At 33.3% G+C, this 17,848-nt stretch overlaps 1 protein-coding gene across 1 annotated transcript in view; it reads right to left on the minus strand.

Annotated features, from left to right (window-relative positions):
• The window catches only part of LOC143080769 (Fc receptor-like protein 5), a 69,310-nt gene that overhangs the window by 14,375 nt on the left and 37,087 nt on the right, over positions 1-17,848 (minus strand). Inside the window, exons 4-10 of the mRNA XM_076256792.1 lie at positions 12,553-13,113; positions 10,382-10,657; positions 9,683-9,979; positions 7,859-8,170; positions 6,155-6,457; positions 2,336-2,638; positions 1,638-1,919 (exon numbers count right to left, since the gene is read on the minus strand). Of these exons, the coding sequence (XP_076112907.1) occupies positions 1,638-1,919; positions 2,336-2,638; positions 6,155-6,457; positions 7,859-8,170; positions 9,683-9,979; positions 10,382-10,657; positions 12,553-13,113 (2,334 nt within the window). The remainder of the gene's footprint in view (positions 1-1,637; positions 1,920-2,335; positions 2,639-6,154; positions 6,458-7,858; positions 8,171-9,682; positions 9,980-10,381; positions 10,658-12,552; positions 13,114-17,848) is intronic.

Consider the following 17,848-nt stretch of genomic DNA (forward strand, 5'->3'; position numbering starts at 1 on the left):
CATATATTGTTATTATTTATACAATTCTTAAGACAACATTACTCATGAAAAAACATACTTTGAAAAAATTTGCCACTCGATAAAAGTGCATATGACCTTGTTCGCCGCGACAAGAGAATTGTGTTGTTAACTGAACTGTTTCCCCTTTGCGCAAATAAGGTCCACACTTGCAAATCTGATTTATCGTTAAAACGCTGCCATGATTAGGTTGGACCCTGCTAGTTCGAAATATCGTCATCAGTCGTCTAAAGGCCAGGGTGTCACAATGTCAAATAACCAGAGAGTTGTTGAAGGCCGTACTGTGACCTATAGTTGTAATTTTTGTGTCATGTTTGTGTTTTGTGGAGAGTTGTCTCATTGGCAATCATACAACATCTTCTTTTTTATATATTTTTTTCAATGTGAACTCTTGGATATCAAATCGTTTGAAAATACTGATTTCATACATATGCACATGGCATGACACGGGTTTGTTATTCTTATATATTTTATGATAGTGCGATACTAAACCCCTAACGGGAGGGATTGTGACTGATATTCATATGATGAAGACGTAATCTCTCAATCAGTTTAATTGAGGTCTGGAGCTGGCATGTCAGTTAACTGCTAGTAGTCTGTTATATGTGTTATTGTCATTTTGTTTAATTTCTTTTGCTACATCTTCTGACATCGGACTCGGACTTCTCTTGAACTGAATTTTAATGTGCGTATTGTTCTGGGTTTACTTTTCTACAGTAGCTAGAGGTATAGGGGACTTAAGATCTCATAAACATGTTAAAACTCGCCGCAATTTTGCGATTATCTCAAGTCAGGAGCCTCTGGCCTTTGTTAGTCTTGTATGATTTTAATTTTAGTTTCTTGTGAATAATTTGGAGTTTAGTATGACGTCCATTATCACTGAACTAGTATACATATTTTTTAAGGAGCCAGCCGAAGGACGCCTCCGAGTGAGGGAGTTTCTCGTAATACTGAAGACCCATTGGTGGACTTCGGCTGTTGTCTGCTCTATGGTTTTAAAGCTAGCTAAACCGCTCACTTGTATGTCGCATCCAATTCCATAATACTGACCTCGATGTCTGAACAAAACAAACAGACACAATAGGTAAAAAAATGCTTAATTTTTAAGAAAGCACGGAAGAGGGGGTGGTAAAATTATGAGGCAACATTATTTTCCTTACTATATATTGTTTCTTGAGGCTGTTACACAAACGAAAAAATGACCGATGTTGCTAGATAAAGGGTAAGACATCCCGCAACTTGCACACAATCCGGAGCAGTGATCAGTCCAAATCTATATTTCAGAAACGTGATGAAAGAAATCGTGAATTACTGGCGCAGCAATGAACATTGCTTCCACATGTGCCCAGGTAGTGGACATCGTCGTGTTTTTGGATTTAAAAATGAAAGCTGTATTATTATATCACTTTGAACACTAACTTCAGAATATTTAATTGAATAAATATAAGTTATCAATTTAAAAAAAAAACACAAACGTTTTTCAGTTTCATTCTGAAGTTGATTGCTGATCTCGACGATTTTCATACAGAAATTAAAGTACTGGGGTATGGTTGGTTTTGTCCCTAATATATTTTTGCTTAGTAAATATTTGTATAAAAGGTGTATCATACATGAGTTACCTCCCAATACTGTAAGAGTTATAATGCTACTTTGTCCTTGTCCAACAGCATTTACTGCAACACAGCTATAATTAGCTGATGATCTAATCTCCTTTATTTTGAGCGTCGAACCAGACGATGTCCATGTTTTCGAAGATATTTTCCTAGTAAAATTGCTATGGATGTGTTGGAGCCAATAAACTTCATAATGCTGTGGGGTTGCATTAATTTTACAATAAAATGTTACGTCGTTTGAATAGTCCACAGTATATTTAAGCGTAGGAGTGATTACGTTAGGATAATCTGCAATAGTACAAAAAACAACTATTAAAAAATATGTACATTGTACACTGAATATGAGATTAAATCTTTTTATGTTTTGCAAATTTGATCATTTTAAACATAATAAGCCGACAGAGAAAAATATGAAAACAACAAGTTATACATTGCATGCGTCAAAAGCGGTTTCCTGGTTAACCTTTATCTGGAACGCTTTTCAAAGATTATCTGTAAATATTTAGTGCAAGTTGAGCAACATATATCTATATATGCATACTAAAATGCAAAGAATTATTTATTAATACTTAAAGCTGATTGCTTCTTCTATTCTTTATTTTTTTGGCCTATTTTTCTCTATATTTTTGTTTGCCCTTCCTTCTGCACATTTTGTCTATTATCCCCTATTCTGTACATCCTTTATATTAATTTCACATACTTACCTCCTGTCACGTTCAAATATATAGATTCGCTTATTCCTTCACCTATCTCATTTGAAGCAAAACAGGTGTAGTAGCCGGAATGAGCGAAGTTGGTTTTTCCAATAGTCAGGGAAGGATTTTGTAGCGTAATGCCTTCTGTTCCGGTAGCTTTTTGGTTAAGGTTTGATGTATTTTTTCCATCAATTGAATGCTTCCAATACACATTAGTATGAGGTGGATCTGACTGTACAGAACAATTAAGTGTTACTGGATTTCCGAAAATAGATATGTAATTTGTGGAATTGACAGTGACATGAGGAACACCTAGAATCATAAATAAAGGCAACAGTAGTATACTGCTGTTCGAAAATCATAAATCGATTAAAAAAAACAAATCCGAGTTACAAACTAAAACTGAGTGAAACACATCAACTAGAAGAGGAGAACTACTAAACAACAGGAACACAACATTAACATGTATTAACCGAACTATAAGATACTTATTGCCACTTTTGCCATTTCCTAGACTTGGTACAGGACATTTTAAGAAAAATTGATGGGTTGAACCTGATTTCGTTAAAATAACATTTTATAACATTAAAAAGACAACATTACATGACAGGACTACAATACAAATAAATGAGAGACCATATAGGATTTAATACGCCAGACGCGCATTTCGACCACACAAGACTAACCAGTGACGCTCAGATAAAACTAGAGGCTATTAAAAGCCTGTGTCGCTCACCTTGGTCTATGTGCATATTAAACAAAAGACACAGATGGATTCATGACAAAATTGTGTTTTGGTGATGGTGATGTGTTTGTAGATCTTACTTTACTGAACATTCTTGCATCTTACAACTATCTCAATTTATAATTAACTTGGCCCAATAGTTACAGAGGAAAACATTTTGTTAAAATTTACAAAAATTTACAAAATTTACAAAACTATCAAAAAATTTACTATAAAGGGCAATAACTCCTTAAGGGATCATCGAACCTTTTTGGTCATGTTGACTTGTTTGTGGATCTTATTTTGCTGAACATTATTGCTGTTTACAGTTTATCTCTATCTATAATAATATCTAAGATAATAACAGCAAACTTTCCTTAAAAATTTCAAATTCAGGGGCAACAACCCAACAACCAGTTGTCGGATTCATCTGAAAATTTCAGGGCAGAATTGCTCTAAATGTTTTGGTTTCAGAGTTATAAGCCAAAATCTACATTTTACCCCTATGTTCTATTTTTAGTCATGGCGGCCATTTTGGTTGGTTGGCGGGATCACCGCACACATTTTTGAATCTAGATACCTCAATGATAATTATAGCCAAGTATGGTTAAATTTAGATCAGTAGTTAAAGAGGAGAAGATTTTTGTAAAAGATTAGAAAAAATTACGAAAAATTGGTAAAAATGACTATAAAGGGCAATAACTTCTTAAGGGATCAACTGATCATTTTAGTCATATTAACTTATTTGTAGATCTTACTTTGCTGAACATTATTGATGTTTACAGTGTATCTCTATCTATAATAATATTCAAGATAATAGCAAAAAAAATCGGTATAATTTCCTTAAAATTGCCAATTCAGAGGCAGCAACCCAACAACCGGTTGTCCTATTCGTCTGAAAATTTCATGGCAGATAGATCTTTACCTGATAAACAATTTTACCCAACGTCAGATTTGCTCTAAATGGTCTGGTTTCAGAGTTATAAGCCAAAATCTACATTTTACCCCTATGACCTATTTTTAGCCATGGCGGCCATTTTGGTTGCTTGGACGGGTCACGTTACACATTTTGTAAACTAGATACCTCAATGATGATTGTGGCTAAGTTTGGTTTAATTTGGCGTAGCAATTTCAGAGGAGAAGATTTTTGTAACGACGGACGACAACGACGACGACGACGGACGACGGACGCAAAGTGATGAGAATAGCTCACTTGGCCATTCGGGTCAGGTGACCTAAAAAGTTCGAAAACTAAAACAAGTACAAAGTTAAGGAGCATTGAGGACCGAAAGTTCCAAAAAGTTATTCCTAACACAGCTAAGATTTTTTTCCTGAGATAAGAACAAATAACAGACTGGCATACTAATCACATTCTACGACTGATGCATATGGTATAAATATAATATATATATTATAACACATTTATTCTAAAAACAGTTGTTTGCATGACACGGGTTATGTTCTTCTCATATATGTTATGATGGTATGATACTAAACCCCTAACGGGAAGGATTGTGCCTGATGTTCATATGATGAAATCATAATCTTTCAGTCAGTTTAATTGAAGTCTGGAGCTGGCATGTCAGTTAACTGCTAGTAGTCTGTTGTTATTTATGTATTATTGTCATTTTGTTTATTTTCTTTGGTTACATCTTCTGACATCAGACTCGAATTTCTCTTGAACTGAATTTTAATGTGCGTATTGTTATGCGTTTACTTTACTACATTGGTTAGAGGTATAGGGGGAGGGTTGAGATCTCACAAACATGTTTAACCCCGCCGCATTGTTGCGCCTGTCCCAAGTCAGGAGCCTCTGGCCTTTGTTAGTCTTGTATTATTTTAATTTTAGTTTCTTGTGTACAATTTGGAAATTAGTATGGCGTTCATTATCACTGGACTAGTATATATTTGTTTAGGGGCCAGCTGAAGGACGCCTCCGGGTGCGGGAATTTCTCGCTACATTGCAGACCTGTTGGTGACCCTCTGCTGTTGTTTTTTATTTGGTCGGGTTGTTGTCTCTTTGACACATTCCCCATTTCCATTCTCAATTTTATAATATGTTTATATAATTACCAAAGCTTTGATGATAAAATATATTTTTAGAATAAAACGTGCATTATTGTTATTATTAGGCAGCGGTCTATATCAATAATTTATTTTAATGATAAATTTTGATGACTTCAATATTGATCATAGAACGGATCTAAATATAATTGCAACTATATATTCGGGCTTTTTATGTTTGTGCACTTCAGTACAAAACTGTGGTAGCTGGTCATTTGTTAGTTACGGAATAATATCAAGATCAAATATATTTCTTCAGCATTGTACCAGCAGATGAGAGAGATGCAAGTGAAAATGTTCTTTTCTGAAAGCGAGTTCACAGAAATCTACTGATCGACCAATTGACATGACCAATAGTTATGTTGACATGTTTTACTGTGCGTATTGTTATGCGTTTACTTTTCTACATTGGCTAGAGGTATAGGGCCGGCCGGGGGAGGGTTGATATCTCAAAAAGCATGTTTAACCCCGCTGTATTTTTGTGTATAATTTGGAGTTTAGTATGACGTCCATTATCACTGAACTAGTATATATATTTGTTAAGGGGCCACCTGAAGGACGCCTCCGGGTTCGGGATTTTGTCGCTGCATTGAAGACATATTGGTGACCTTCTGCTGTTGTCTGTTATATGGTCGAGTTGTTGTCCCTTTGACACTTCCCAAGTCTATCTTCAATTTTATCATTCATTCGTTCATCGAATCGGTGGATGATTTATACTTAATTAGCCATTATTATCTTAATACTGTAAGACTATACTTCATGCGTATTGTCTGAAAACACAGTTTGAGATGTTAAGTCTACTCATACTTAAAGAATATTTTAAATATTAATAAGATACAAAACAAAATTGTAAATCAAAAGGGATAATAAAACAACTCTACTCGTAAAAGAACGAACCTTGACGTATATAACAAATAATTTTGATAAAAGCGTTTTAAAATATGTAGTTCTCTATACAAACCGTATAACGTATAAATAATGAGGAAAAGATCATTTACAGAGTTATTATATGTTATTTGCAGTGTTAAGTTTCACGTTACCTCCTGTAACCTGCAAAACTGTAACTTGGCTTGATCCATTTCCTACCGCATTGACAGCGACACAAGTATACTTTCCTGGATCAGTGGTTGTTGTACTATTTATTGTTAATGAAGGATTGTTGATAGTACTACCACTAGTTCCAAACTCTCCTTGTCTGATAATGGTTTTGCCTTTATATGTTTCTAGTATCCAGTAAACCTCAAAATGAGGTGGAGTTGCTTTGACGACTGTACAATTCAAAGTTACTTTGTGACCATATTTAGCAGTGTAACGAGTTGAGCCAATGTGAACTTCAGGGATACCTTTCAAGAGAGATTTATTCGATTATTAAACAGTATAGATACAATTGCATCACATTATAACTGAATCGAATATGATCAAAAACTTTAAGGAAAAGATTGAACAATAACATAAGAAGTTAAAAGAAATAACTTTTCCTTTCTTCGTTATTTGATATATTCTAAATACATAGGTTTCAGGACGGATGAGAATTTGATATCTTTTGATAACATGTGTGTTTGATGTTTAGTGGTTAAGATTATAACACAATGTTGACTGCTGTACTCCTATTTTGGGCATATTTAACTATTGTGTCTGTTTGTTTTGTTCACGCATCGTTGTGAATATTATGGAACTTGATGCGACTGTTATATAAAAGAGAGGTTAAGCTATCTATAAAACGAGGTTCAATCCACTAGCTACATAAAAATACATGCCTCTACCATGACAGTTGTTGTCCATTCTATTCGTCTGATGTGTTTGAGCTTTTGATTTTGCCATTTGATCAGGGACTTTCCGTTTTAAATTTTCTTCAGAGTTCAGTTTTTTTGTGATTTTAATTTTTGATATAAACTAGGATTCCTCAATTTCCACATCATAATAAACGAGCCTATGGGTAGTTTATTGTTATTGTTTAAATAAAAAAATCCCCAGATTTTCTATCTAGCGGTATCAAATTCTCATGAATTGTTAAGCATTCTTCTTTTTTGGTAAACATTCTCTATGTGTTTAATTAAAAAAATCGCGACTTGTTGATCTAGACTATTGAACAACTCATGACCAGTTTGAGATAATAAGTCCTGTTCCGGCGGTGAACTTTCAAATCAAATATTTTAAAACTTTTGTACGCTTACATAATACATAATGACAGTAAATAAATATCAATTCATAACTCTTTGTATTTATTGCATGTCTGGAAACTGTTACTCGAAACTTCACATGCCTATACATTTAAATGAAATTGCGTTTGCAGTACTCAATGAAGAACACCTGAATATCAAACAAAAGTTGAAGTCTTTTTAACTGACAGAGATATGATAAATAAAAAATACCGACCTATAAATTTATATATTAACAATAGAAACCTAACATGTAATCCCTAGTATTTTCATGACGGCAAAACGGGAATGTGTACATCAGTGATATATCATCATATTTTGGTGAACGGACTGCTTTTTATGACAGGAATGGAACACCATATAAGCTGCTTATTTTGTAGAGCTGTTATGCAACAAACATATAAGTCTGGTGGTGAAAATATAACAGGGGTCCTGTATTGTATACGTCAAGAAGTGCCAAATGTTTATTGTGTAAGCTGTTCCTACATCCGGGACTCTAAAATATTTTTACAGAGGTTAAGGTTTGTCGAATTAAATGTTAGACTAAAGATTTATCTTTTAAAATAATAAAATAAATGAACTTACCACCATCGACTTTTATCGGTATTCTACGGCTGAGAGTTTGTCCAGCTTCGTTTCTAGCGTAACAAAGATATTCTCCAGTGTCATGAAACTTTGGAGACGTAAGTGTTAACGAAGGATTAGCTTTCGTTATTCCAGCTGTGTTAAATTCTCCTTCATGTATAATTTTCGCATTTTCCCTATCATAATCATAAAACGCTTTCCAATATATTGCTGTTATTTTTAAAGAGGAATACACTGTACAGTTAAGAACGACGGGACTGCCATAAATTATAGTTGAATTTCTTGGGATTTGAACTGTAACGGTAGGAAGACCTGTTTGTTAAACAAATGAGAAAGTTATGAAGAAATAAATAAATGAATTCACCTGTCACACAATTTTTGTTCAAAATTTCTCTACTTTCACTAATATCATTCATACTTTACAAAACTGATATGAACACAATGGACGTCCTACAGTTTATTTTGATTTTTCAATGTCTCAGATGTCTTACGATTTGCCCGATATTCTATCATAATTTCCATTCGATTTATATTGTCAGAGCTTAACACTAATGCAAAAACATCTTGTTTTGATGGGTACGTGTCTCAGCGTAATTTTTTATATGTTGATTGATTTTTTGTGTTTCCTTGTTACTCATGATCTTCTTTGTTTCTCGTCAACTGGCATTACGTTTACTGCTACCTTGAAACCGATTACTGTTATAAAATCATACAAATGTAAGTTAAAAAAATCTGCATTACATAATATAGAAACGATCCGTTGAATTGACATGTTGGGCGGTATTAGTTTTAAAAGAATAAACAAAACGTACAAATACCACATTTAACTATAATTTGAAATAAATAATTAGCTTGTTAGTAAAAGAAAATAAACACATCATGCACAATACTGAGCATAGCAGAACCAAAACCAATGTGATAATGTACAATTCATCAAAATAGCCAAAAAAAAAGTTAGAAAAATAATTAAAATTGAGAATGGAAATGGGGAATGTGTCAAAGAGACAACAACCCGACCAAAGAGCAGAAAACAGCCCAACGCCACCAATGGGTCAGCAGGAAATCCCGCATCCTGAGGTGGTCCTCAGCTGGCCCTTAAACAAAAATATATACTAGTTCAGTGTTAATAAACGACATACTCCACTCCGAAATATATATAAGAAATTAAAATAAAATATCATACAAGACTAACAAAGTCTAGAGGATCCTGACTGGCGCAAAAAATTGCGGCGGGGTAAAAAAATTTTTTTTGAGATCTTAATCCCCATATACATCAAGCCAATGTAGAAAAAAAAATTAACAGCAATGCGCACAATAAATCTCAGTTAAAACGAATCCCGAATCCGATATCAGAATAGATAACAAAAGAAACTAAACTAAACGACAATGATACATAACTTAACAAAGGACTACTAGCAGTTCCTGACATGTCAGCTCCTGACATCTATTAAACTGATTGAAATATTATTTCTTCTTCGTATGAATATCAAACACAATCCCTTCCGTTGTATTGAACAGAGAAGCCGGAATGCAAAACAATAAATACTATACACGAAAGTGTCACAAAACAAAAACTAAATTCAAAATGAAAATGAAAATGAAAAAAAAACTCCAACTTAGTTCAAAAACCCAAAATTCAATAACAATCGCAGGAAGTGCTAATTCCTATTGCTAGTTTATTGAAAGATTATACAAATCATGCTATCCTACTTTCTAATATCAATGTAAGTACTTCGTAGTAAATTAAATTTTTCTGGACCATGTAAAATACAACATAACACAATAACTTTTGTAGAAGTTAAATCAGAATTAATTTGAAATTACCTCCCTTTACAATCAGATGAAATTCTGCACTGCTGCCATTTCCCATTGCATTTCTTGCTTTACATGTGTAAGTGCTGTTGACCATGGGCTTTTTAATTGTCAACGATGGATTTGGTATAGTAACACCTTCTATGCCCGAAGTTTTATCATCAATTCTTGTTGTTATTCCGTTATCAAATTCTTCCCAAAATACTTCTAGAATGGGATATCTAGGCGATACCACCTTGCATACTATTGTAATTGCCTGTCCATAGCTAGTTGTATGTTTTTGAAACGGGATATTGACCTTAGGTAGATCTACAATAAGGATATATTCTAAATAAGACCTTATAAAGATTTTGAAATTATGGGAATTTAGCACAGGAAAAAAAAAACAATGTAAAAAAGCGATTACACTTTGTTTACAAACAAACACATGAAAACAATACAATAAAATGCAAAATTTAATTTTTAAATAGAAAGGGCGCAACGTGAAAAAAAATATGATAATATGTGTTTGCATATTGATGAAGAAAAGTAATAATATAGTTTTGACATTGCATAAACGCATTTAATTTTCAATTACAATCAGAAAGGAAAACAACAGCAACAAAGTAAAACATTTGACAGCAGCATGAATAGTAAAATCAGCAAATTAGTTTTAATGTGAGACCTAAGAGAATGAAGAATATATTGTACAGAAATAAAACTTCAATTTACCTTGGAGGTTAGCTGTAGTAAATGATGTCGTTGAAACATGTTTCGTCGAAGTTGAAGGAGTTGTAGAAGTTGTTTGGCTAGGTGAAGTTGTTGATGATGGTGAAGTGAAAGTTGTTAGAGGAGTTGTAGTTGTTGGAATTGTAGTTGTTGGAATTGTAGTTGTTGGAATTGTAGTTGAAGGAGTTGTAGTTGGTGGAATCGTGGTTGAAGGAGTTGTAGTTGGTGGGATTGTTGTGGTCGTGGTCGTTGCCGTAGTTGTAGAAGTTGTAATTTCACCTGCAAAAAGAAATTGACGTTTGCATACGTGAACCTTAGAAATAAAGTTTTGACTTTCGAAAATGTGCTAGTTTCAGAATAGCATAATAGAATTATGTTCTTAATCATCAATCACGAATTGTAAAAGAGTAATGTTATTGTGAAAGTATTCCAAAAAATGATAGAACTAGTGTTTCCCTGTGGTTTATAAATTTCTTGCACGAATAATATATTTCTCGTTTTACATTGTACGGAATGTGATACAAAAAAATGAAACGAACTTTTTGATTGACTTATCCAGCATGAGCAGACGACATTAGGCCATTTCCACTGGCTATCGTGAAGGTCATTGATGACTTTCAAATGTAAAGCTATGTCGTCTATGGCAACGCAAATCTGTGATTCTATATCAATATACAAAACACTTACAACTTTCAACTTAATTTATCTTTTTTGTTATAATTTTTATTACACTCAGAATCATACAAAAGGATTTAAACTTTCTTAAGTTAGACATCTGAACTAATGATGTCTGGTTTGCGCAACAAACTAAATTCCCGATTAGCAAATTCAGAACTTTTTATTGAACACAATGAGAGTGTTGACCAAAGGAATAATATGTTGAAAAACTGAATAGATAACTCTCGACTTCGTTGCAAATCCGTCAAAAACTTTTGTTTTAGTGTACAGCATTCTTGCGATTAGGAGCGTCGTCACTTTCGTTCCTTTGTTTAGCAATAGGTAGAAAAAGAATGATAATGCTTTATGCAGGAATTATTCGGCAAATTAAATTCTTATCATTGATATTCAGCACTGCTATCATAAAGGAATACTTATGATTAGATACCTACGGAACAAAAATTGTCTCTGGTTTATTCTGCACAATGACGATCACTAAGATGCTTGATGAAAGTTAATAGTGCAGGGATACAGGTGATCCCCTCGAACTGGTAAATGACGTCATAAAGGTGCGCATATTTTTTTTCCGGTGAAGCACACACTCGAAAGTGGTTTATTGGACATCATTTGATATATATCAGGTCTCATTTTTTAATCTAAATAGCAGTAACACACTAGACAAAATTTCTTTTATTATTTTAAAATTAAAAAAAGAAACCTCAAGTGGTATATAAATCTTACACAGAAATACACGAACTGATTGAAATATAAAGAAGAAATAACTCATTCTGTAAACATAGATTTTTATGGCCAATTCGGACAACAAAGGAGCAACAAGTTTATTTTTAATCTAACGGCACAGGATACAGTTGTAGGGGAAGTTATGACGTTGAAAACTTTCGTGACTTCAAACTGCGACATATCGGAAAAAGATGTGTGTTTTGTGTGATGAAACGAGAATATATGTGTTTGACATCGGTCATTAAATAAATCAAACAAGTCATATCATTTGAAAACAGTATAGGAAAAAGAAATAGGAAATACAGTTTATCGCAAATCTTACGGCAGTTGTTCTAGGATAAAAACTTTCACCTAAATTACAATAATCTCCTTAAATATTTTTTATTTTTTTCTACAAAAATTTCCAAGACATAAAGTTTCAATAACATCGTCTAAAGACAATTGTATCCAGAATGCTAGCTTAATCTTAATTATGTCTTTAAATGAAATTTGTAAGAACACAAGGAACAGATATATCTTGGGGAAATGATTATGAACAAATAAGGTGTGATTATGAAACGCAAAAACTATTCAAAAACCTTTGCAAAATCACAACATGTGGAGGAAAAACTTGGAGATGTAGAATAAAATATTAGTTTTTATCAAATCAAATCTTTTCATGGCATAGTTGAAGGATCAAATAATCAGACCAAATCTTAAAGATCTTTTCACGGAGAAGAAAATATATATTTCAACGTCTTTTTATTACTATATTATTTATAAGTTATATAACTTACCAGCTTGGCAATACATTGCATGAATTTTATTGGCTAATGTAGACGACAAAGCATTGAAATTGTTGACCTCAATCACAAGCGACGAATTTGATGCTATATTAAGTAGCTCAGTCATCTTAACACCACTGCCTATTCCTATTGCCATGATAATTATACCTCGTTGTTTTAAATTGTCAGCTTCTTTTTTTGTTTGTAAAGAGTCACTTGATTGTCCATCAGTTATCACGACTAATAGGTCCGGAGAATTAACTCTGTCTCCGGCTGATGTACTGAAACTATTACTTCCAACGTAACGCAATGCCTGGTGTGTGTCAGTCCCACCGTTGTCGTAAGGAGTATTTTTTATTCCATTCTGAACTGCGGTAGAACTAGTAAATGTATTTAGTTTGAATTGTGTTGTTTCTGGTGAAAACGTAACAAGACCAATTTGTGTTGAATGTGGCCCTATAGTAAAACCAGAGATCGATCTCACAAGAAACTGCTTCATCTTATTAAAATTGTCTTCTCCAACTGATCCCGATGAATCCAGGAGGAACACAATATCCACCTTTTCCTGACAATCTTAAAACGAAATTATTGCTACGTTTATACTAATTATATATATACAGATAAAAAGGATCAATAACTTATGATGAGTAATGTTGATATTTAATTTTGAAATTTACCAAAATAAAGTTTTCTGACTTAATGTCATTGTCATCAGAGGGGTAGACGAGAGATGAAATTATGCATTGAAGTTCAAATACCGATCAAATTGACTCTGACAGGAAACATGATTTATTTGTAAATACAACATGTTTAATCGAACGTAAAAATATGTTATTCAAAATGTTTAGAAGCACTTAAATTTTCCGATATCAAATCCACTTTCCCTTCTCCTCATAACTGAATTTTGTATAAACATATCAGCCTTAAATGTATCTATTATACAGGGTTGTCGATTAAGATAAAGTGATAAATGTGCTGTGATTCAATCATAAAAATAGCATGGCAGGTATTATGCAGAAAGCCCTAAATTTAAATAGTGTAGCATGTGTGATGTTTTTCCCCCAAAATGTTACCATTAAATGTACAAGAGGCCAGTTGTATTTGATGATACGAAACATTTAAGATAAGATGCACTCGAGGCAACCTTTTCCATGATAATCCTACTTGCTTAAATTTAAAGTGAAGCTGCTTGTGAAAAACTTGCACACAGAGTTTATCAGTTTCGGTATATTTGGAGTGTAACCTGATTGTCCACAAAACATCTACATGTACACTCAAGAGCCACGTATTTACCAAAGCTTGAACTAATGAAATACTACTTTTACTTTATAGCGTAAAGTATTCAAATTTAAGTACACACAAAATAAATCAGGCAAAAACAGATACAGTTATTAAAATAGTCCGCTGCTTATAAAACACTTAAGAGGTAGACCGAGTGAACCTCTATGTATCGTAATATTAAATACTAGACTGTTTTTACTACCAGCACGATATATCTTGAGTGATTTATACACGTTATATTTCATAATGGTATTGATTTTTCTTACACTATTAAAAGATTAAGGTAAAAATAAGTTTACTGCTTGTAATACCCCAATAGAATTGAGAATGGAAATGGGGAATGAGTCAACGAGACAACAACCCGACTATGCATGGAACAGAAAACAGCAGAAGGTCACCAACAGGTCTTCAATGTAGCAAGAAACTCCCGCACCCGGAGCCGTCCTTCTGCTGGCCCCTAAACAAATATATATACTAGTACAGTGATAATGAACGCCATACTAAACTCCAAATTGTATAAAGAAACTGAAATAAAAAATAATACAAGACTAACAAAGGCCAGACGCTACTTGGAACAGGCGCAAAATTGCGGCAGGGTTAAACATGTTTATGAGATCTCAGCCCCCCTATACGTCTAGCCAATGTAGAAAAGTAAATGCATAACAATACGCACATTAAAATTCAGTTCAAAAGAAGTCCGAGTCTGATGTCAAAAGATGTAACCAAAGAAAATAAACAAAATGACGATAATACATAAATAACAGTAGACTATTAGCAGTTAACTGACATGCCAGCTCCAGACTTCAATTAAACTGATTGAAAGACTATGTCTTTATCATATGGATATCAGGCACAATCCTTCCCGTTAGGGGTTTAGTATCATACCATCTTAACATATATGGAAAGAAGATAACCCGTGTCATGCAAACAACTGGTTTTTAAATAAATGTGTTTAGTTCCGATGCAAAGACCCTATAAGTGAATCAATATTAACGCCAACATATGTCATCTTTAATGACCTGACAACAGTATCGCAACTGTATCCCTTCTTAATAAGTCTGTTAAAGTTGTGTATCAGATGTTGTTTCGATGGGTCTTTGCTGATTTTTGTCATAAATTGTTACTCATAGCAATACAAAAACAGGTCTGCAATAAGTGGTTCACAGTTCGTCCCCATTGGAATTCCGATAACCTTACGATATACGGAATCTCTGAAGCGATTAAAAATGTTATCTAGTAAAAATTCAAAGGCAGATATAGTATCAAGTCTATCTTATTATATAAGATTTTTAAAAGTAATATATGAAAAATTCTTATATTATTTGCATATCTATGAATTGGGTTGGTCAATTACAATTTTTCTCTAGGTTTAAACTTCTATTAACCATTTTTCCGAAACTACTTTCGTAACCTTCATTATGATATATTCATGCTCGATAAACATGCATGCAGGAATACCGGGATTCTAAGCAAACTTTGATTAAAAAACGAGCACATAACAGTTGTTTCTATTCTAATATAAAAAAAATGCATTAACGCTTCGAAAATGTATAAAATTAGATTTTAAATAATTTCCGCGAAATTTTATGAATTAATAGCGAATTTACGTCTTGGCAAAACATGACGTAATAAAAATGAAAATGTCAAGGGAAAGATTATTTCATTACTTGTACGCTTCAAATTCGGATAATATTTATTACAATGAAGTTTTTGAGGTAGGTGCTATTTCATTTTAGATTCTGTCGCACTTATTGTACATTTGTGGGTTTTTAGAAAGTCAAGATGGCGGCTTATTCCTTAACTACGACATGTCAATTTGCTTTTCATGGGAAATATAGAAGCCATGAAACAAAAAATGTTAATTATTTTTTTTTAAATTAACCAAGTAAACAATAGGTTAATCGCCTCGGTTTGCACATCAATAACCTCTAGAAAAAATGTGTTTAATCCTATATAGTACTGGTACATGTTTATGTAAACATAAGGACCAACACGTTATTGTGCGTATCTGTACTATGAACATGTTTTGACGTAAAATGACCCAAAACAGCATCAAGCGCATCTGCGGAGAAGCCAGTTTGTCATTCCAACTGCCCAATGGGAATTGTAGAGATGTTCATAGAATTCAGGCGATCATGTCTAAGAGGCAAAAACATACGTACATAGAAACCGACAACCCACAAGTAACCAATTTACGATGAAATTCGTTTAGATGAGAACATTTAAATTTTAAAATCATTTATAAGTACAAGTTCTTAATTTATATTCTCCGAGATCCTGATACGGTAATTTTATTTTTAAAACTAATGGAGTAAGATAACAGATTAGCAGACATTAACATTGTGTGTGATTCATGATCATGCCTATCAGATGACCATTCCCTTGTCGACGCCCCTAATTGTTTTATAGCTAGTTAAACCTCCAACTTGTTTCATATTTAGTAATTGTTCCGATATATTGTAACGCAAAAAGATATTAGAAGTTAATGTGATAAGGATTGGAATCAAATAGACCAAACTGTGTAAAATGTATCGCAGACATACAGTGGAGATCACTTCTAACCTCTCATTAGAACTGTCAGAATATTCTGTCATAAAACTGTTCTAACCTGTCCTAGAACAGTTCTACCCAGAACAGTTCTACCCTAGAACTGTTCTGAGTAGAACTGTCAAAATCAGTTCTAGGTAGAACTGACTAAATCAGTTCTAGGTAGAACTGTCAGGATCAGTTCTAGGGTAAAACTGTCCAAATCACTTCTTACCGTAGAACTGTCAGCAGAACTGACTAAATCAGTCAGAACTGTAGAACAGTTCTAAATGACGTCACTGCAGTAAGGGCACTTTAGAATCTAGAAGAAATAAATCACTTCCAATATTACTTTGCTATATATTTAATAGCAGATTTTCTATATTTTTACTGTTCAAACGACTTTTATTACGTTACATGTACAAATATCGAAGTGAATAGAAGGTTATCCAACTCATCGGAGAAATATTTTTATAAGATTGCATGATCGGAAACATCATTGTTTACACGTTTCTTCGTTCCCCGTTTTTAACAGTCTCTTCCTAAATAAAACTTTGCATTTAATTCATGGAATTTTAATCGTAATTTACCTTGTTTGACTTGGATTTACATTCATTTAAGACTCTGTTTTGACAAATGTTCAAACGAAAATTGTACAGTGGATGAATTATGGGATATTAATGAAAAAAGTGTTGTACAACGTAAAAAAACTATATATATTTGCACCATCTCGTCAATTTAGCCAGACTTATCCATAACAATTATAAATGATATCTGGGAGTCTGCAACGCAGAAAAATATACTGGATCTGAACATGAATGAAACATTTGCCCCTGGACGTTCGGCTACAAACAAAATCATGCATTTTTCTTTGCCTTCTTCAAATTATATTAACAGGAAGAGAACTTCCCATACATGTACTTTTTATTTTATTTTTAAAATAAAGTATATGAATCAGTCATGTGAGTGTTGGATGATGCCATTAAATAGTTTTGTTTAAAAAAAAACCATCACAAACTACTGACTTAAACATGTTAAAAAGTCACTTCATAGCATGTTTAATGACGATTCATTATATTATGGATACAGAGAGGAAATAACGGCGCGCTAAATTCTTAGATATGGTATAAATACACATTGTCGCTATTGGTCTGCCATTACTGGATATCACACAGGTTCCCGTAAAATTGTGACGTCATAAAACAAAATATCTAACGCCACAATGGAAAGTCATTGTTGTATGCTTCAAAAGTTCAAGAGGCCGTGTCAGCCAGGATTAGCGATAAGGTGTATTGTGTTTCAAAGTTGGTGTCATTTTTATCATACGATCTGTCCTCACATAGAAATAATATTGGTTTACCATGTTTACAATGAGGCCATATACATGTATATTTACATCATAAAGTGTAAATAAGTTCAGTTTTGGTTGATGCGGTCAAATAATTTTGTTAAAACAACTCTCATTTAGTCTGATATATCGAAACCACTGAAATTTGTTTAC

Source organism: Mytilus galloprovincialis, chromosome 6 (assembly GCF_965363235.1).
Source record: "Mytilus galloprovincialis chromosome 6, xbMytGall1.hap1.1, whole genome shotgun sequence".
NCBI classification, from domain to species: Eukaryota; Metazoa; Mollusca; class Bivalvia; order Mytilida; family Mytilidae; genus Mytilus; species Mytilus galloprovincialis.